The sequence below is a fragment of the Pleurodeles waltl genome, chromosome 9 (assembly GCF_031143425.1).
Source record: "Pleurodeles waltl isolate 20211129_DDA chromosome 9, aPleWal1.hap1.20221129, whole genome shotgun sequence".
Taxonomy (NCBI): domain Eukaryota; kingdom Metazoa; phylum Chordata; class Amphibia; order Caudata; family Salamandridae; genus Pleurodeles; species Pleurodeles waltl.
Window position 1 is genome coordinate 477803723 of NC_090448.1, and position 22095 is coordinate 477825817.

The 22095-nt window shown below is 41.9% G+C and overlaps 1 protein-coding gene across 1 annotated transcript in view; it reads left to right on the forward strand.

The window, feature by feature from the left end:
• The window catches only part of LOC138258649 (inverted formin-2-like), a 319153-nt gene that overhangs the window by 152495 nt on the left and 144563 nt on the right, over positions 1–22095 (forward strand). Inside the window, exon 7 of the mRNA XM_069205971.1 lies at positions 13567–13658. Coding sequence (XP_069062072.1) covers positions 13567–13658 — 92 coding nt within the window. The remainder of the gene's footprint in view (positions 1–13566; positions 13659–22095) is intronic.

The window sequence follows — 22095 nt, forward strand, 5'->3', positions numbered from 1 at the left end:
ACTGGGCCTCGCTCATGATGAAAGAAGTATTTGTCTTCGTAGAGGAAAACATTGTCACTCCTTCCCTACACATTTGAGTGAATGTAGCTGTTCTCCTGTATTGGCACCAGGGCACACTTTAGAACATCTTAGTATGAGATACACGTATATTACCGTCCAAGAACATAGACACCTATTCTATAATTTACAGTCACCTACCGTAACGATCGAAGTCATGAACTTTCACACATCAATGCTTCACAAACACCTGTTGTAAATTTTCTTTGTTTTCCATACTGAGTTTTGTGGGCCTCTTTTAAAACCGAATAAATAGGAATAAAAGTCCCAGAATTCTAAGCAATACTTTCTTGTATTACAGGATATTAAAGTTTGACTTCAACATTTAGCATACACTTTCTCCTTAGAAATTAGAGCATGCAATAAAATAGCACTTCTAGAATATGGAGTTCTATGGCAACACATTGTAAACTAACTTCTCACACAGCTAATCTGTACCTCAGATAAAGTGTTACCTATTAATGAACATATAAAAGTATTCACACTACCACTGATGGATCATTTCACCTACTTTCAATGTAATACTATATATTTCAGACTGTTTTCACAATCTGACAAATATTTTGTAATTTTTTTGCCCCACAATTAACTGTAATTCACATACCGGAAAATGAAAAATGTCCCAGTAAACATGAAGGAAAGTTTCAATTCTATTAAGGACACGCGGCCAGGATTATGCCTTCTTTTATTTTTCCAGACAGCAGCTTCAATTTAGCTATAACAAGACTACATCTCCCAAGAAACAAAGGGAGAAAACTACAGTTCCCATGATTCCCCGCTGGGCTCATTCGACATCCAAGTCGCTGCCTTTGTGACGTCCTTTTTCTTGACTGCGAGGAGAAGTTTAGGCTTCGGTCATTCTTGTTTGGACCCATCATTCCCTGTTAAGAGAAACTGGTAATCTAATGTCACTGAAGACCAAGCGAACAGAAAAAATAGTCTTCTGATGAAGATAAGGTCCCCTCCCAAGGAAACCTAGTCAAAACATGTACCCAGCATGAACAAATTGTTAACCTTTATATAACTGCCACTTCCTTAAGGCATGCAATTCCAGGAAAGAAAGTACGGATTACTTAGACTTTATGAAGATAGCACTCCTTCAGAAAGATACAAATGAAGCGTTGGGAGGTGGATTTAAAGAAAAAACAGCGGGCGGGAATAATCCCCGCCTCTGTGTCCTTAACAGAATTGAAACTTTCCTTCATGTTTACTAGGAAATTTTTCACTCTATTTCAAGACCGGAGGTGAGGATTATGCCAGTTCAAAGCTTATTCATGACCAGCGAAGCCATATCCAAAACTGGTTTAAAATAAAACCGCTTGAACATAGAGTCCGAAGATCAGTCTACCGCATTGATAATATCTTCCAAGCGAAACGCTTTCTAAGCCATCGCTCCTCGTACTGAATGAGCCCCAAAAATTGCGGTATTAATTCCCGCCTCCTGCATGATCAATCGGACCCATCTTGGTGATAGTGGGCAACAACAATGCCCTATGAGGTTTCTTAAGAGATAAGCAACTGTCTCTCCCAAGGAGGTCTGAACTCTGCCATCATCTCATAATCTCTAAGGCAACGCACAACGCAGAATTTAAGGAAGCCCTGAAAGGATGGGTTAGAAACCACCCCTCGAGTTATGTTTTTTTTTTTTTTTTGTAGATAGAAAAAATATTTTATTAGTTAATAAAAACCATAAAAACGCATCTGAAAGATACAGTACAAATAAGTATTAACCTAAAATTGATACAAACAGTAAAATGTGAGCAGGAAACGAAAGTTGAAACGAGAACCTCATGATTAGGGCAAAAGAAACCCAGATGTGATTCTGGAACCTAAGAATCTGTTTTAATTAAACGGATGAAATAATCAAAAGACCATCACTGAGGATGCTGAAGGCCTCAGCACCTTTTTGGGGAAACTGAGCATATTACCTAAAGGATGCATTTGAGGTATGCAAAACACCTACATCACCAATAACTAATGTCTATGGGATGAATTCTGATGTTCTAGAACTGGACAATTACCTTTTTTACCTAAGGGGTGCTAGATGAGCTTGCTGGGGGTGCCATGGCAGTAAAGATTTTAAGAAACTGGATTAATCTGGTGTTTAACTTTTCATTACTTGGGTCAAGAGCTGTTATGACCCTTGAGTTGGTTTTTGTACGTCTAGAAATGGTGAATGTCACCCCATCTGTAGTGAAGGAATGGCCTGAAATATCCAGGGCCCTCACATCCGGTACACAGCGACATGAGACCAAGCACAAAAGTATGGCTAACTTGGCCAGTAGTTCCTTTCAGGATAAGTACTCATTTTGTTGCCACGAAAGGAAAAGATTGAGAACCAGATGTATGTCCCACATAGCAGAGTATCGCGGCTCAGTCGTAAAGACAAACTTATATCCCTCCGCTTGCAGACCGGGTGATGTTTCCTGACCGGGGCACCCTCCAGAGGGAAATGACCCACTGAGATCATGAATCTGTAATAATTCACAGTTCTGTAGGCCAAACCCCTGGATGCGAGGGAAGCCAAGACATTCAGGATGGGGACCACCTGGCACCCCAGGGGATCTTGGTCATTTTGTACGCACCAGCATATCTATCTAAACCAGGCTGATCAATATTGTTTGTTGGTTCCCTCGGCCCATGCTGCTGCCAACATGCACTCAGCCTCTTCCAATAAGCCTGGGACTCCCCAGCGTTGCCTGAATTCCGCCAGGCCATGAGCGGCAGTTGGGCGCACATCACCAGAGGGTGATGGGCGCCCTGTGGATCTTGAAGGAGATGCGGACCGCGGGGTAGGAGGATTAGAGAATCTGGGGAAAGTTCCAGAAGAACCGAAAATCAAACTTGTGACCTCCAGTTCAGAGTGATCGGAATCACCTTGGGTTCTTGCCTGCGCACTTGTGCTGTCAACCATGTGATCATCTCAAAGGGAGGAAACGCGTACCCTTGCTCCTTCTCCATTCCTGGAGAAAAGCATCTGTTGCTATCGCCAGAGGATCGGGCTTCCAACTGAAGAAGCGTGGTACCTGATGATCTAGCCTGGACGCATAAAGGTCTATTGAGAAGGGACCCCACTGGGAATTGAAGCGATTGAAGATTGCCTTGTCCAATCGCCACAGACTTGAGTCAGACCATTGTCTGGAGTACCAATCCGCCACGGAATTGGTTACTCCCGGCAGGTATTCCAACGTAACAGATATTATTGCTGAGGCAGAACTCCCATAGCTCTTTGGCTAAAATGGCCAACATTTTGGATCATGAGCTGCCCAAATTGTTGCTATATCGGACGGTTGACCGATTGTCCATCTTCAAGAGGACTGAGCAGTGAATGAGGTCTTTCGTCATGAAAACATCTGCTATGAGCTCCAGGTAGTTGATGTGTTACATCCGTTCTGCGACGGATCATCTTCCGCCTGTACAAGAGGCCCCACAACAATAGCCCTAACCTGCCTTGCTGGCATCCTGTTCGATCACCAGATTGGGGTAGGAACCAAAAATAGCGCAGGCATTCCAACAGCAACAGCCACCAGTTCATCTCGTCCACGACCTAGTCTGTGAGGGGAACCTGCTCAGAGTACTGGAGACCCCTGCAAAGATGAAAGGCTTTCAGATGCTGAAGGGCTGTATAGTGTAGGGGCCCTGGAAAGATTGCCTGGATGGATGAAGACCGTAAGCCCACTATCCTGGCTATCTGTCGCAGGGAAGTGGGAGGTTTTTGTCACGGTCTTCCAGAGATCTCCGTGGATCTTGGTGATTTTCCGTGCCGGGAGGCTCAAGGATTTTGCCACAGAGTATCTGGAAATCTAGAAAAATAGTCTGACGGGCAGGGACTAACAGGGACTTGCATCTGTTGATGAAGCCCAAGCCTTCCAGCAAGTTGACTGCCTCTTAAAGTTGGTCTGACAGGCAACGTGGGCATTGATCCATTAAAAGGATATCTTCCAAGTACATTATCGGGCGAAAACCTTGAGCTCTCAAAGCCTCCATTACAGGCTTGAGGACCTTGGTAAAACACCGAGGAGGTGAGGACAGTCCGAAAGGTAGGGTTCTGAACTCGTAGACCTGGTGCCTCCATCGAAATTGTAAGAATCTGCAACTTGGGGGGGGGGGGGGGGGGGGCGGTGGCGGGAGATATCTGTATCGACAGATAGGCGTCCTGCAGATCCAGACAAACCATCCAGTTGTTGGGCCGCAAAAGATCCTGAAGAAGATGGATACCTTCCATCTTGAAATGGTGGTATATTAGCCAGCCATTGAACTCCCTGAGGTCTTCCCCCCCCCGCAGTCTCTTCTCTACAAGAAAGATTGCTCAAGAAACCCCTGGGGTGTCATCAATTCTGGGTTATAGCCTTCTTTTGCAGAAGATCTGCCACTTCCTTGTCTATTAAGGCGGCTAGGTCTTCTGTAAAGTGAAGAGGACGTGGGGCTACCGGCTGTACCGGATTACGATAGGACTCTATTTGGAAGCCCTGAATGGTTTGTAAGACCCATGCATCAGAAGTGAGCCGTAACCAATTGTTTGAACTGTGCCAGCCTGCCTTTCAGATCTACGGGGGAAGAAGTGGGAAACCTTACCTGGCTGGGTCTGAAGCTGTGTACTGGAGGAGCCTCTCGAACCCCGACCCCTGTAGGGTCTGCAGGAGTTCAAGAATTCACTCTGGCGGGACAACTCCTGCGGGCGACGAAAACCCTTGGGAGGGCCATGGATGAAGAAGCAGCCGCCCCAGCGCCCGCTGCCACAACCGCCCCAGCGCCCGCTGCCACAACCGCCCCATTAATATTTTGGGATTGAAGATCTTCTTAATTGAGGTCCGAGCTTTATCGAGAGAGGTAAAGGTTGCAACAAACTTGCCCAACTCCTTGATGAAAGGCTCACTGAAGAGCCTCCCTTGCGCCACCAGGCATGGTTGCCAAATCGCCCAATTTCAGGTCTACCTTCAGAAGGAAGGAGCTCCTCTCAGTGGAGAGGGCACAGTTGGTGTTGCCCAAGAAAATAATTGCCCTTTGGGCCCAACCCGATAGGACTTCTGGGGAAATGGGAGAATTCGAGGCCTTAGCCTCTTCCGCTGCAGGAAAGAAAGAGGACGTCATGAAGGCAGCGACCGGATGTCGTTGAATTGCCCCAGTGGGAAATCGTGAGAGCTGTAGGTTTCTCCCTTTGTTTCTTGGGAGATGTAGTGTTATGTTGAAGCTGTCTGGGAAGAAAGAAGGCACAATCCTCGCCTCCAGTCCTGAAATAGAATTGCGTATGTTGGTGGATTTTTTGTTCCATTTTTTTAATTTATTTTTGTAATTTTGCTCTTATCGGATTCAATACTCAAACTGTCAAAATTAAGCATAAGAATGAGTCATCACTTTTACACCAAGCAACCATAAATATAGACCTTTTAAACTTTGCACTGTGTAGTACTGAAGATTTGAACAAATAAAAACATACCTTGCATTTTTCAACCTTTCATGAACTTTTTCTGAAGAAGCCCATTATGGTAGGCTTTATAGCCATGATCGCTATGAAATTGTGAAAAAAGAACAGATCTATAAACACATTAATCTTAAGTTTTTTATTACTTAAAGAGTATGCTACACATCATTAGCAATGCCTCTGTAGGAACGTAAACACTTATCACACAATGAGTACAAACCCTTTTAATTTTTACAAAGAAAAAAACTCTCTAAGACCCTTCCCCCACCCCCTGATACACTCTTAGCACAGTGTCCACAGCAATCCATAAGAACCACTAGGCCACAAGTCTGCAGCACATTCTAGAAGGGGCATCCTAAATACAAAATGAGCTGCAGCAGTTGTGGTTTACTGTACAGATTAAACACAATATAGGTCTGCAGTACAACTTTTATTTTTACTATAGACAATCAAAGAATACTTACTTTAACAATTGATATCTTGAAATGTTCTCACTTGCATATTCACAGTACCCAATTGAAAGCATGTTTTTTGTGGTTTGTGTTGTTTCAACTGCATCCCATTCCCAACACTGCTTCATTCAGGTCCAACTTTCTCCTGACTGCTTCTACTGCCTCACTTCAAAATGGTTAGTGTGGATTGTTGGGCACAGCGGTTTGTTTTGTGCTGGAGAGGCTGCCAGAAAGAGTGGTATTGACAAGGACTTGGGTTTGGCTAATGTGAACATTAATTGGATTGGACAGAGGTTTGTAGTGGAATCAATTGTTCCCTTTGGTTGAAAGCATTGGGGATTCTCAATCGCCTGACTTCATGATTGTTCACTGTGGTGGTAATGACCTGGGTACACTGACTGGGTAGGACTGGAGATCCTAATGAAGGTTACCTTTGCACAATTGACACTTTTCCCTCATACTGTCTTGGTGTACTTCAATATCTGCCAAAGGCAAAAATGGAAGTGGTCTACTCCGTTTTGCACACAGATTGATAGAACCAGGAAACGTTAATTAAAACGGTTTCTGCATTCCTCAGACACCATAGCATGGGTTGTATATACAACAACCTGCGCTTTTCTATGGATGGGATATATAGAAGTGACAGGGTGCACTTCTCAGATGAAGGTAACCGTTTTTCTTTCAAACCTGAAACTCTGCTTCCTGTCTTACATGCAACTATCACATACTAGCTAGGAAACAAAGGCTCCTGTCAGGGCCACCCATTGTTGGAAAACGTTGTGTTCTGTGTAAAGTGTTTTTTTGTTTTTTTTAATTTTTGTTTTTGTTTTTTTATTGTTCAAAATGTTTGTGACAAACTCGCAAATATGCAAAAACCCATTCAACATAGTTTTTTTTAAATATAATTTATATATATATATATATATATATAATATGCAATTTTCAATAAATCAGGCACCAAATATTGCTTTTGCTACAAGTCCACAAATGTATATGTCTGCGACTCCATGTATACCATTTTCAATCACACTTTCAGTGATACAAAACTACCTCTCAAACTCTTTCAGTGGATTCATCAGATTATCAGTTGGTCTATGAGTGAGTGCCTCCGAGTCTGAGTGGGTTTGCAACTAGGTGTGTGACTCAGTCTGTAAATTGGTGCATGACGGTATGACTGGGTCTCCAAATGGGTGCATTAGAGTGGGACAGGGTGAATGGATTCATGAGGTTGTCAGTGGATCTGTGAATGCGAGCGTACCTGTGATGATATGTGAATGAGGGTGTTGACTAGGTCTCCAAATGGGTGTGTGAGGGTGTGAATTGGTGTGAGTGAGTTAGTCAGGGTATAAGTAGATATGCACACCCAGTCACACCCTCATGCACAGGTTTGCAGAAGTGTATGTGTGGGTCTATTAATGGGTGCGTGAGGGTATGAGTGGGTCTGTCACTGGATGCCTGAGGATATGGAGGTCTGTGAATCAGTGTGATAGGATGTGACTGAGTCTGACTGGGTGCATGAGGTTTCGACTAGGGCTGTGAATCGGTACATAAAGGTGTGACTGGGTCTACGAATGGGTGCATGAGTGACTGGGCCTGTGAATGGGTGCATTAGGGTGTGACTGGGTCTGCAAATGGGTAAGTGAGGATGTGACTGGGTTTGCAAATGTGTGCATGAGTGGGTCTGTGAATGGGTGCATGAGGGTATGAGTGAGTCTGCGAATGGGTGTATCAGGGTATGAGTAACTGATTGGGTGTGTGACAGAATCTGCAAATCGATGCACAAGGGTGTAACTGCATCTGCGAATAGCTGTCAAGATGTGAATGGATATTTGAATCGGTGTAGGAGTGTGACTAGGTCTTAAAATGGGTGTGTAAGAATACTGGGTCTTTCTCAGCTCTTTGAAGGGATGCAAGATTTTGAGTACCCTTGTAATTTAATGAATTAGTGTATGCATGACTGATTTTTGTTGTCGCCGAGGAAGTAGCATATTTGTGAATATTGTGAGCTGCAACGAAATAAGCTCATAGCTCGACTACCATGGTCCCCTATGTAACAGCCCTAGGGTCAGGGTAACTCCACCTTGACCCCTTATGCCACTTAATGTCAAATTTCATCCCCAGGGACTGTAACCCATTCCCTAAGATGGCAGTTGCAACTTTCTAGTTGGTTTGCAGCCAGCCAGTCATCACATCTGTCGTGTACATTCACAAATACGTTGCAATAGTCACAAAATTTGCAGCATCAGATATACAAATTTGTTTTTCCTTTATCTGCAAAACTACTGGATAGAGTTACACCAAATAGACAAAAGCATAATCTGCATAACGAAAACTACCTTTTGCCAAATTGGTGCAATTCCAACCAGCGGTTCGGCTGTAGATGTGCCTGGAGTATTTGTCTTAACATGAGAAACACAACTATTTGACCCCCCTTAAATCGCCCCGCGTGACAGATCACACCCAATCTTTCTGTGCACAACAAGAATCATTGAAATGTATACAAGCCACAGCTCTTGCTATCGCACCCACCCCCCCCCCCCCTCCCCCCCAATTTTATTGTTTGACTCATTGGTGAAGGTTGCTGGCTGTACCCTTCTAAACAGATTGCAGGAATGGGCATCCTCGAAGTTCTCTCAGACCTGCAATCTGGATTTTGGACAGAGTTTGGATTGATTGAACAGGCAGCTAATCTCAGTTTTTTTTTTATTTATTGGGAAGTACACAAAGGTCTGACACAGTAACATGTTCTTACTGTTTGTTGATTGCTCCTCAGCCTTTGACTGACTGTTAGCCACGAGGAGCTGAGGTCCATTGTGATGGATTTGGGCGTGGATCTTCCCATTATCCAGTTTCTCAGTCGTATGCTGGAAGTAGGGCCAGAATATGGTTTAAAGGAAAAAAGACATACATGCATTTAGCATGGGGGTGGTGGGGGTCAGTCAAGGTTGCATGATTGTGCCCAATCTATTCACATTATATATTAACAACTTGGGGAAGGTCCTAGCAGACACATGGAGAGATCTCCTGCAAATTGGCCATTGTCCTATCCCGGCCCTCCTCTATGCCGATGATGCTCTGCTCTTGACCTGTACCCCTTTGTCTGCAATGTCTATTGACCAAATATGTTACTTTCATGCAGGATCTGGACTTGTCAATGAAAGAAAAACCTTCATTATGTGTGGTTCTAAGTTAGTTAAATGCTTATGTTCTAGACATTGTCGAGATTGGTTTTACCACAACTTTCTCCTCTCTGGGTATTCAATTTGATATGGAAGGTACATGGAGGCAAGCTGTGTTTATGAGAAAGTTAGTTCATGAAATCTATAACAACTTTATGTAACTTTTCTAGGTGTCAGGGTCGGAAGCCACCCAAAGATGTTGGCAATTTACAAAGCTAAATGTGTTCCCATTGCCACGTATGGTGCAGGAGTCTGGGGGTCATGTTAAGTCATTCACTGCAAACAGTGGAAAATGCATTTTTGTTTTTCTTCTCTATTTCAAGTGGGAGTTCTCAATTTATATAACTGATATAATCAGGATACAGCCTAAGATATAGACTACTGAATATCCTAAGCTTAATTGCGCTATTATGGATTGTCTGAATTCTTCCACATGTTTAAAAATCTCCTGGCTGAAAACTGGGGGAGGGGGGAGGGAAGGAATCTGTGGGGATTTGGGTCACCCAGAGGTTTTTTTGACCAGCTTAATACACTAGCGCACATTAGCCGTATGGAACTAAAAGGGAAATGTTAAAGCCCAATGGTAGAAATAATCAATGTTGGTCACCCATAGTATGCAACCATACCTGTTCTAGAATGGTCATTCCACCGTCTCATTAGTTTACCCAGTATCAATCATTGGTCACTTCCCTTAGTGAACTGTTCTTGTGACAATGTGTCAGCTCACAGTACTATCCATTTTGTGTATTTTGTACATTTTATAACGCTTTGGGGAGACATTTTATTATTCCACTGTTGAAATCATATAATTTTGTACAATGTCGACCAGCATTTCTGCTTTTTACAATCATTAGCGTCCCTTTTAATCTATAATAATATGGCATGGTTTTTATGGGCTGTAATTAATCATAGGAAGATAATAAAAAAAAAAAAAAAATCCTGTGGTTCTCTCTCCCACCTCCCCCGCGCTTGTGAGGTTTCGCACTACATTTTATTCTATTTGGAATTTTAATGTTTTGTTTCTTTGTATTGAACTTGACTTTGGTGTTTTGTAAATTGCTTTATTTTTTTTAATGAAATCAAATAAAGCTTTATACTAGGCAAGTCAAAAAGTGCTCTTTCTATGGAAATATGGTCTTAACTATAACTGCCTAGTGGTGACCGTCACTAGGTTAGAGAGATACATTCTACATTTACTTGCCATTACCTATGGCACGATCTCCACCCTGAGCCCCTTTCCCCTCTTCATTGTGCTATACGTAATTATTTTCAGTCTGCTGAGGTGCCTGTGTAAGGAGAGCATACCTTTCAAGTCACCTGACCTTTGTCCTAAAATCCGAGACATGTATTTAAATTGAAGAAAAGTGTCCACACTGGGACAGTCTACTGAAAACTGGGACAGTCCGGGGACACGTGGGATGTCTGGGCACCCTACTTAAGTTTACCCACTTGAAATGTTGCTAATAAAATGTTTGTAAAACTTGTACAAATCTTCAAGATACTTTCCGTAGACACTAGTTAATTTTTATTTTTTTTCCCCCTTTTTAGGGACAATTCTGGTGTAAGTTAACCACATTTATGTCCATTCCAATTGGTACTCCAAATTTTATAGCATAAATACTGATTTCCAAAGGACCTTCTTTGCTCACCAGCCGTAGCAGATATATTTTCAAAGGAGCAGGGAGGACAAATGTCCTATTATAAATGTTTCCCTAGTACTCATCCTTGATCACATTTTACTCAGAGTAGATAAGGGTGTCTATTTGATAAGGACTTGTCCTTGTGTGATGCAAGTTTTTGCAAGGCAAAAAACGTCCATAGATGGGATTTAAAATTTGTGCCACTTTGCTTGACTTTGTAAAGAAATTAGGCCTGGGCAGAGTTCTGCTACATGAAACTCTGAAGTGCCAAAAAAAATCTGCCTCGCTACATGGAGTTCCAAAAGTGGCGGCGTTTGGTTTAGTTGCCCTGATTTTCAGCATAGAGGATTTATTTTGCCCACCCAAGAAATGTAACACAATGCAGTGGCTTGTGGTGCCTCCCATGTCATTGTTGGTAGGTGTTTGATAGTTGGAGCATGGGCATTCCCATGTATCTGCCCATGGAATTGGACTTAAACCTGGGAGTGCACCAAAAGGGTGTCCCTATCACGAAGATTCACAACAAGTAGAAATATATGTATTTCTCTTCATTACTTTATTTTCCATTTGTGATGTATTGTGCATCACACGCAGAAAAAGGATATTGCCTCTTAGGATTGGCTTTGTGCAGAAAGGGATCCTGCCAGTTATGCAGGCACCCTTGCAGCATGGTGGAATGGTGCTTGTTTTGGCACTAAGCAAAGTTTAGTTTATCTGCCCAAGATCCATAGAGGCATGCAGGCTTTACTGGCAGGACCTGGAACAATGACCTTGGAGCACGGGAAGGTTTTGTCAAGAAACAAGCACCCCTATTCTTAGTGCAGCTTTCAAGACCCAGATATTCAAGCAGAGGGGATGCTGATTATCTCACTAGAGTTCTGTCAAGAAGTTAAGGATGCTTTAATACAGAAGCCATTTATGCTGCTTTTAATTCTATTCTCACCAGTTCTCTTCTGAAAGTGTCCGTAATTGCATTTTAATGGCTAGAGCCACTGGGCTATCTGACACCTCGCCAAAAGATTCAGAAATGCTAAAGATTCCCTCTCCCAAATTGTGCCTCACTGTGACCCAGTTATGGGCAACACTTCAGGCTGCTAGTTTCAAAATCCTCATGCATCCAAAGCTTATATTCTTCTCCAAAAAATAGAATTTGTGGTCTATCAGATGTGTTCCTTGTATTTACTAGCTATTCCTCTTTCTAGATCCCATTGCATTGTGACCCTCATAGATGTATATTTGTAACTTCTAGCCTCTTGGCTTTTGGGTGTTTGACTTATGGTGATCAATCTTCAGCTTTCCTTCCCAGCAGGCAAGGGTATGTCATTTTTTGGGGTCCTTATAACAGGCCTAATGAGACTGGCTCCTTGCTGAAGGGACAAGAGGGTTCTTTCACATGTCCTGGTGGATAGTAGCAGTCTCCGCTCTTGCAGAAGGAGATGTGCCTTCTGTTTTACTAGAAAGGTACACCTAGTGGACCTACACACTGTCGGATCTAGTGGTCTCCTAAGCTGTGACTATTTCTTCATGAAGTTCTTAGATTCAGAACCTGAATGTCATGAAAGTAATCCTCTGGAGTGATTACCGGAGCCTAGAACACTCCACCTCAGTTTCAGATAACTAACCCTTCTTTAGCATATTTCCACAGTTCAAGACACTTTTTCAGATAATTCTTATTGTTCCATTTGGCGGACATTTCCATATTAATTGATTTGTTTGACACCTTTCATTAAAAAAAAAAAACACCATGTAGGCCCAGAAATAAATATGGATTGAATGTTGGGGTTTTCAAATTCTTTTTACTATGCCCTTCTCATCAACCAAATAGGTAGGACAGAACGACTACTTCCATTCTATTTCTGTTCAAAGAGTCCATAACAAAAGGAGGTTGAATTGAAGAGAAGTGGAGGTGGAGTCTGGAAACGAAGCAAATTGACAATAAGAAATGTAGATTTTTTCCTTTTCCTAACAGGAAGAACTTCTTAATAATGGTGAGGAGAGACAATGGGTATGACTAGACATAAACGCAAATGCAGAGATTGGGAAATGAGTAGTGGAGGATGAAAGATCCATGGAAAGATTGATATGAAAGTAATTCCAGGAGACACTGGGCCATATCAGGGAGGGAGGAAAATGTTGGAAACGTCCGAGGTGTGTAGACAATGACTTAGAGTATCACAAAGGGTGAGATTACCTCTATATTAGGATCATTTTAGGTAGAGACTCCAGGCCTGAACTGGGCCAAGATTGGCAGGTGAAACGCTTAGACTTGTTACAGTTATAAACTGTCTCATCCAGTACTTCATTTGTAAATAAAAACGTGCTGGTGCCCAAGCTTCCTCTGAAACAAGTGGCTGCTCCAAGCGAAGAATGTTGCAGGAATGTAATCCTGAAGCCATTTCAGCCTCTTCAATCCATTAACAGCCACCCCCTGTCCCTTCAGCTCAATCTAGCAGCTTTCTCTCATTGTGACGCTTTGTTTTTTTACTTCCTGTCTTTCTGATATGTTTCTGCCCCATGCATTTACTGCGATCAAAAGACATAAGTGTTGGCCCTCAAATACGTGCCACTGGCTCAACTGGTCTCAGTTTTATCATGGTCGCTGGTTCAGAAGAGAAACTTATCAGCCTCCTGCCCCAGTGGGATTTCTTGTCATTTGAGAAATAATCACGGCAGAAAACTTTAATCTAGAATACAAAATACATAAAGTAATTAACGTTTTGCTAAGTATTGTTCCGTGTGCCATTATTTTGAATGAAATCGCTATAAATGTTTTTAAACTAGTAAAATGGTAATTTGTTATCTCGTTCTCTGGTCAGCTACCAGCTTCGAATTGAGTGTATGCTTCTCTGCGAGGAGAACCCCGCTCCGGTTCAGCAAAAAGCACAACTAGTCAGCACGGCCTGTGATGGTAAGTGAAATGGCCATTCTAATTTAAAAAGACTCTGTACAGAACATCGCAACATGATCATAAAGCAATGCCAAATATTTCTGATCCAACACATTGACCACACAATGGGGTTCGAGGCACATGACCTTTAACACCTGCAGAGTCCTCTCTTGGAATACCCCACAAATAGCAGGTTTAGGTCCCAAAGTTAACCCAAGAGGCAATGAAAATGACGAACATTGTGCAACAGAAAAAAAAGTGACATAAAATAAGATATATTAAGCCTATTCACCCTCTTAAATACTCTGATTTAAATAAAATGGCTCAACCTGTGATTTATTTAGTAAATAGGTGGAGCTGAGAATGTATGTTTTTCCACATTGTATCACCTTTTGCCATTCTGGTTAGTTTATCTCTGAAGGATTGCATGTGCATGTATTTGCGAAAACTCATGGGGTGCATAGTGTCTAAAATGATAGCATTCTGTGTAGCTTTCTAAATTTCTTCTTGCAAGGAGACGTGTGGCCATAATCTTCCTGGAGAGGAAAGAAAATGGTAGGAACGTTTTGGCAATTAAATTGGTGACAGTGCTTACTTATAACCACATTGTGATTAATCTAGTTTCTTCACAAAATTATTCGTCTCTTGTATTATGTTTGGGGATTTTACAAAGCATGCTTCTTCAAACAAAATTTAGGAACAGCAAGTCATAATTGGTCAACTTTTGATAGGAACCAGGGGTGTGGAATTTATTAAAATATCTACTTGTCCAAGGGACAGGTTGATTCTCAAATCTACTTGTCCTGTAAAAAGATCTACTTGTCCCTTTGGTGCCATGTAGTGTGGCGACAAATTATGGCAGCAATTAATAGCCTCTCTGATTATGCCAGGGCTACTACCATAGTAGGGCTTGAATACTTGGAGTTTCAATCCCTACTGTAGCAATTTCCTTATTTTGCCACCTTTCTGCAGATCTGCATACTGGGGCTGGAGGAAGCAGTAAGCAATAGTTTCAGGGCTGGAATGCCTTTGAGTCTGCAAACCTACTAACCTGCATGTTTTAAAGATTTTTACCAGCTTCTCTCTAATATTTTTCCATAATAAGAAAGGTTGGACATTTACTCCTGACAATGGCAGAATTAGAACTTCTTCCAGGGTTGGGAAGAAAGTGGCTGGAGGGAAAATGAACTTGCAAATGCTCAATAGATTTTCACATGAGCAAATCTACACATCGTATTTACCCATGCTAAAATACAGTTCACAAATATTTTATAGGGGTATGACATATACCATGGGTGCACTTTTGTGACTTTCTTTAAGAATTTGGGGCCACAGGTAGGTAGGTTCAGATTTGTGACCTGCAAATTGCGAGTCGCAAATCCGAATGTAGGATGGTGTCCTTGACACCATCTGTGATTCGCAAGGGCTTTGCAAATGCCCACCTCATGAATAATCATGAGGTGGGTCGCAATTTGCGACCCCCTCGCGAATGGTGGCCTGCTGGAGACAGCAGACCACCATGTCTGTGACTGCTTTTCAATAAAGCAGTTTTTTTTGTTTGTTTTTGTAATGCAGCCCGTTTTCCTTAAAGGAAAACGAGATGCATAACAAAAATGAAAAATGAAACGTTTTCGTTTCATTTTTTCAGAGCAGGCAAGTGGTCCGCAGGACCAGGACCACTGCCTGCTCTGAAAAAATGTTTACAGTGACATTCACAATGGGGAAGGGGTCCCATGGGGATCCCTTCCCTTTTGCGAAAGTGTTAGCACCCATTTGAAATGGGTGCAAACTGCGATTGGTTTGCGCCCGCGTTCGCGGTCACAAAACAATCCTACATTGCACTGCGAGTTGCAATTAGGAAGGGAACACCCCTTACTAATTGCGAGTCGCAAACCCGTTTTGTGATTCGGTAACCAGGTTACTGAATCGCAAAACTGGGTTTGTGCATCGCAATGTGCTTTTTGAATGTCGCAAACAGCGAAAGTCGCTGTTTGCGACATGCAAAAACCTACCTACATGTGGGTCTTGGTCCCTAATTAGGTCTGGTGTTAACAAAGACATTTTGTTTTTATTAAACTTCTATTTCTCTCTCTTTCGGCTGGCTTTACTGTGAGTGATCGCATTCTGCTCTTCCACAAGGAGCATATTGCCACACAAAGTAGTTTTGTTCAGTGTCAGGAACTACAGTGGCAATCAGTGACATAACAAAACTGGAGGGTGCCCCTTTGCAAAGAACATGGAGGAACCCCCTCTCCAGACTCACTCAGGGCAGGTGCTGTGCTGGAGGGGCCCCCTGGAGGGCGGCTGCGGGGCCTTTGTTATGCCGCTGGTGGCAACGTGTGCTTTAAGAGTTCAAAAACTTTTTGGGGGGGTTTGCCAATGTTTGTTACAATGTTGATGGCCTGGTAGCTCCCACAACAATAAAGTGTTACAAAAGCCATGTCAAAACAAGACACGCATTGATGAAACTAAAAGACTTATAAAAATATGTTAGATCAGTTGGCTTTGTCAGTGTTTGTTTATTTTCATGCTTCCCATAATCGTGTTGAAAATGGTTACACTGATTTTCCATTAGAAATATTTTTGGGAAATACTAGCATGCATCAACACATTTTACTAAATGACACTTCATTTGCATATAATCAGAGAGCATTCTGGGAGCATTATACTTAGCCTAAACTTTTCAAACATGTGTGTACACGTTTTTTTTTTTTGTACTGGAACCAACGTCAGTAGTGAAGTGTGACCTTAAAACATTTATTTACAGCACTCACCCTAATAATGAAGGCTTTCAAATAATGAACCATAAATACAAGTTCGAACAGCATTATCTTTTGGAAACACATTACCTCCACTGCAGAGAATTCCACTCTCTGTAAACAAGCAGCCAAAGGGTTTGTGCTGCAGGGGGTTGGGCCTACTTGTCCCAAGGACAAAGTAAACATAAAAACTTGTTGCCCTTGACCCCAAACAAGATGTCCCGGGCGTTGGGCGATAGGAATTCCACATCCCTGGAACAAATTTGCCTTAAATTCTACTCAAGAGATCAACTCTGTCTGTTTTTAGTGGTAGGTATTCAGTGGTGTCCAGGATCATATCATGTATTTGTGCGAGTTTTACAGGAAACTATTGACTCTTGAAGGAAACATCATGAGATGTTTGTCTCCATTTTAAGGGCAACGTATTATGATTCCATGACAAGTTGGGGGGTTGCTAAGTTTAGTCTTGTGGTGTGTGTGTGTTTTTTTTTGTTGACTTTAGATTCTAGGCATGGTGCCTTTTTTCCCTACAAATTAGGACACACCCTACAATTCACATAGAATTAAACTATCAATAAGGGATTGAGAACAAACTAACATCTATGTAGGGGGAGCTAGAACCCATAAACCTCTATTCTAGGAATCAAGTAAATACATATTTTTGTTTATTTCAAGTAAACGTTGTTTAAATATTATCTGAAACACACTTGAATTGCAAATTCCTAAACCAGGCCTTGATGTTCATTTTCTATCAATAACCCCATTCTTTCTTTTGCCGTAGGTACACTAAGGGCCTCTTTAAGAGTTTGGCAGAGGGGATTACTCTGTCACAAACGTGATGGATATCCCAGCCGTCATATTACAAGTCCCATTATATTCTATGGAAATCATAAAACAGCGGATGGGATATCAGTCTAGTTTGTGACGGAGTAATCCCCTCCACCAAACTCATAATGAGGCCCTGAGTATTTTTGATTACCTTGAAATCAAACGTTTTTGCAAATTTTACTTTATGGGATGCAATATGCCTTCCAAAAATACATCTCACTGTTTCATCACTGCCGTAAAATGTACTGAACAATTTTATGAAAATGAATATTTACTGGCCAGATAATAAATGTCCCAAAGGTTTAGATTGCTGTGGCATTCTTGGAAAAGACGGTTTACATGAGTCAATAGAGAAAAATCTTAACTGCAGTCTCAATGGTGTGCTTTTCACCATTTATATTCAAATGTTGCATGGTCTTACTTTCAGTTTTGGGCAAAAAGAAACACCGCAGTCTTGGCAAACGTTGCAACATTCTATGTTAAAACATTTACATGATCCATTCCTTTAGTTTTTTTGTTGCAACAGTTTTTGCTTGGTATCTGTGGTGCATCGCACACTCCATACCTTTCTTTTGCCAAGCAAATAGTTCTATTCTGGTCTTTGCATGAATAGAAATACCACATTACTCAAATACTAGATGGGAAATGTTATGTGCTCACGAATAAAGCTGCTGTTCAGTTGTTATAAGTATCATAACTTGTTTGTTATCAGATTGTATTGAGTATTATCTTATGACTATCAGCTGGGGCCCAAATAGGCAAACTACAGCAACCAATGGTGACTCTGCTGAATTCAGGACCGTGTACCTTAATTTCTTGATAAGAGGTATGTGGTAACCTGTTTTAATGTAATGCAGTTCTTTCTTTTGTAGTTCTCTTACACAAGTGCAGGGAACTCAGCATGTGGAGTTCTGCTTTAGTTCTAAATGTGGGTGGGGAAGGGGAAATGGGGTGGTAGGAACATTGGGAGTATTTAATGGGTATAGTTAAGGAAAAACTAAGAATAAAGTTATTTTGACTGACTGACTGAAGAAGGGTTTTAGGGTAGCATGCAAAACTGAAACATGCCCACAGAATAGTAAGGCTATTGCTATTAACAAACATTGCATCTGCTCCAATAGTGCTACTGAAAAAAGGCCAAATCTACTCTAGCCAAGTCGTTGGAATAAGTCCAAGATCACACGTGTACAGTCTCTGGGACTGCAACACTCTTAGGGACCCATGGAGGCAGATAATATTAACACCACATAGAGAAACGGGATAATACAAAAAACATTTAAATGTACAAGATATATTATTTCTTTATTCTTTAAAATAAAAAACAAATTTTAACTACCAGAATTATAGAACACAAACCATAATATTAAACACTACTGCCTCTGTACCTTCATTTACACCTACATGTGCTTCTGAATGTATAACCAATGTTTTACTTCAGTTTTCATCCAATACTTAATCTACTTACCAGTTTCCCTTTCAATTTCTTTTACCACTGTTTTCTACCTATGTACTGGATTTCTCCATGAGGAAGGGGACTTTGTTTGGGTTCTTCAACAACCACAACATACTGGAACAGAATGTAGATCATTCCTCAGTTATCCATTGACCAAAACACACTCCTCCATCCTGCTGCTTCTTTTATCCTATGTTTCCTTGGAACGGCAGAGTATTGAAGTCATCCAAATTCTTTCCTCGGATTTGGAGTTCCTTAAAGGTGGGTCCTCAAAAAATATCCTAAACGGAATGGTGTTTGGTATCAGACAACCAACTAAGTAATGTAGTGCAACTCCAAATATGGTAGGACATTGCGACTGTGCACTTCAGTGCAGTAGAAGTACATACCCCTAAAGCCCGGAAGTGCCTTAAGTGCTGGCAGTAGTTCTCGTGCATGCCGTGGCTGAAGGATCAGGATGTGCTCAGGACATCCTTCCCAGAGCACAGGATGGTCTTTTTATACAATCTTGCCGACTCTCCAAGCTGCACTGGAGGCACAGGAGTTGCAGATCGGCATCAGAATAAATCATTGCATTGTTAAAGTTTTGTCCTGTCGTGTTAGGTTTGGTTGTTTTAGGTCCATGTTGCTCTGTACAATATGCTGCCCTGTAAAATATGTTGGGTGAATGTCTTTTTGGTGTTTGTGTATACATGATAGCTAGATATTTTTTTATGTTGTAGAACAATGTTGGTTCATAGGAACCTAAAGTACATAAAGTAGCCATGTTTAATCACTTTTGTCGTGGTCTTCTATTGAAAGATGTTATTTTATAATGTGAAATGTACGTAAACCTTATGAGGCAGGATTTTTACATCATGTCAGATACAGATCTAAGGCCTCTTCAGTTGTCTTAGCTACAGTTTGACACAAAATGGTCAATGAATTGTACTTGCAATGTACACTTAAAAGTATGCGCCATCGCATGTTCGCAAAATACTGTTCCATGTGCCATTTATCTCTTGAGCATCAATCGTTATCGGAGTTCCTGTTTACCATCATAAATGAATAGACGTGTGACATTGTGTAAATTAAACATATTCCAGGTGCTAAGGTGTTAAACATTATCATTTTTTCTATGATACACAGAGTGTGAAATAGCATGTGCCTAAGGATTCATATTGGTTGAACATTGACAACCACTGTTAAATGTGGCGGATGAAAATAAGAACCTTGCATGGCAAAGCTGTATGGTGTGCTTGACAGCCACTTTTTACCACATATTGTTAAGATCAAAAAGTAGTTCAGTTTACATGAAGTAGTAGACAGGTGCGCTCCTCAGACCTTTTTGTTTTTTGCTATTCATTTGCCTAAGGCAATGCAGGTGAAACCAAGGAAGAATAGGTTCAGAGGCAAAAGCAAAGGGGGACCTCCGCTGAAGGATACGCACTGAAAGATTCCATCATCACTACTGAGGTAGAGGAACAACCCACCAGCAGGGAGAGTGAACACACCGGATGTTCCTCACTCCTGCTCAAAAAGACTCGCGGTGGAGCCTGTGGATCCTACGGAGGGGGTGCTGTAGCTAGGCTTCACATGCAAAGAAGCATCCGACAATAGTGCTCATCCTTGGTACAAAGGTAAAATATCATTGTCCCACGTGTGGGCCGGTCATGCCTTGAGGCCCAAGACCAACCCTGTCATCAATCTAAAGGCCCTATGACAAGAGAACCTGCTGAATTGCCCTGTGCTGCCTCCTCTCCTGGTGCAAGTGCCTAGTTGTAAGAATAGCAGCTGATGGTAACATCTGTCCCCAAAACATGCCTCAAATGTTGCACCTTACCAAGTCTCAGAGCAGGCGCCCTTGATTTCTGGGAGGCTGAGTGACATCTGGAGAGCACACCTGCTAATCAGTGATCAGTGGTGGTGATGGAGTTAAGAACAAACAGAGGCGAGATCTGACCAGTGTTATAAACTTTGTAGCCTCATGAATTGAATGCATATCTTTTTCAGGTAGTGACTACCCCTAGTTTGCTGTTTTCCAGTGCATCTGCCTCTGCTGAACTGCCCCAGTATGTTCAATCACTAAAGCAGTATCTAGAACTCCCAAGAGAGCCAAACTTTGTCAGCGGAGGAGTTGGTGGTCACCAAATCCATCCCTGAATATATCCAGAAACATGTGCCCTACTTGCAGGTTCATATTCCTTTGAGTTAGGTTATGTGTCATACTAGTAGAGCACTACGTTTAATCAAACTCTCATATGACCTTGGATCTCACACACCTCCAATTTCTGAATCACTGACCTATTTAGGAGATGGGTTTTTACCTTGTCTTTCAGGAATAGCCAGAACAATTACATCCAAGAACTGTTGATCTATTAGAAACAATCCTCTTCAAGATTCCAGAATCAATACTACCAACCTGAAAAGAATCCCATCTGTAATATGCATGGGCAATGCCAATTGGACAGTTCTAGTTTAGAGTTCCGCATTGGAAATGTTATGTACTCAATAACTCATCCGTGTTATCTGACACTCATCTATTCATCCACTCACTAACTTTATTTTTTGCGTTCATCCATCACCCGCCTCAATAAGACACATGCATTTTTCAACATAAATTAAACGAGTGAAAGTAGAAAAAATGAAAAATGCTACAGCCTAAACTTTGAAGACCAAAACACAGCAGAAGATACGCTATGAACAAAATATTTCCATTAGTGCTAGTATTGTTAAAGGGCCATGTCTAGAAGCAGCATGTCTGAAATCATGGAATGAGAAAGCAATGATATACTATGCCCTATAAAGTTCGTAATTGGCTTCTTTGTAAACAATGTAGTTGGTGAACATCTCGAAATGGTACTTAGCATTGTGTATTATTGTGGTATTGATTCAAGATGGCAGACAAGTGGTTTTAAATGAGGTAGGTCGCTCCCCCTGCCGCTGCAGCTCCTCCAGGTTCCTGCTACCTCGCAGTAAGTACCCCCCACCTCCCAGCCCCTCGCCCTGCCCCGCGCTACTCACCCTCTCTCCTGCTCCTGCTTCTTTTCTCCTTTTCTTCTTCTCTGTTCTTCCTCCTCGCTCCTCTTCTGTAATCTTCTTCTGTACTCTTCTTTACGCCGTCTTCTCTCTTCTTCTGTGTGCTTCTCTGCCTCTCCTGTCGCCTCTCTTCTTCTTCATCTTCTTCTGTGGTCTTCTGCCTGTCTTCTGCCTTCTGTTCTTCGTCTTCCGTATCTTCATCTGTGATCTTCTGCTCTTCTTTGATCTTCTGCTCTTCTTTGATCTTCTGCTCTTCTTTGATCTTCTGCTCTTCTTTGATCTTCTGCTCTTCTTTGATCTTCTGCTCTTCTTTGATCTTCTGCTCTTCTTTGATCTTCTGCTATTCCGGTCTTCCGGTCCTTCTGTTCTTCGGCTCTTCTGTTCTTCGGCTCTTCTGTTC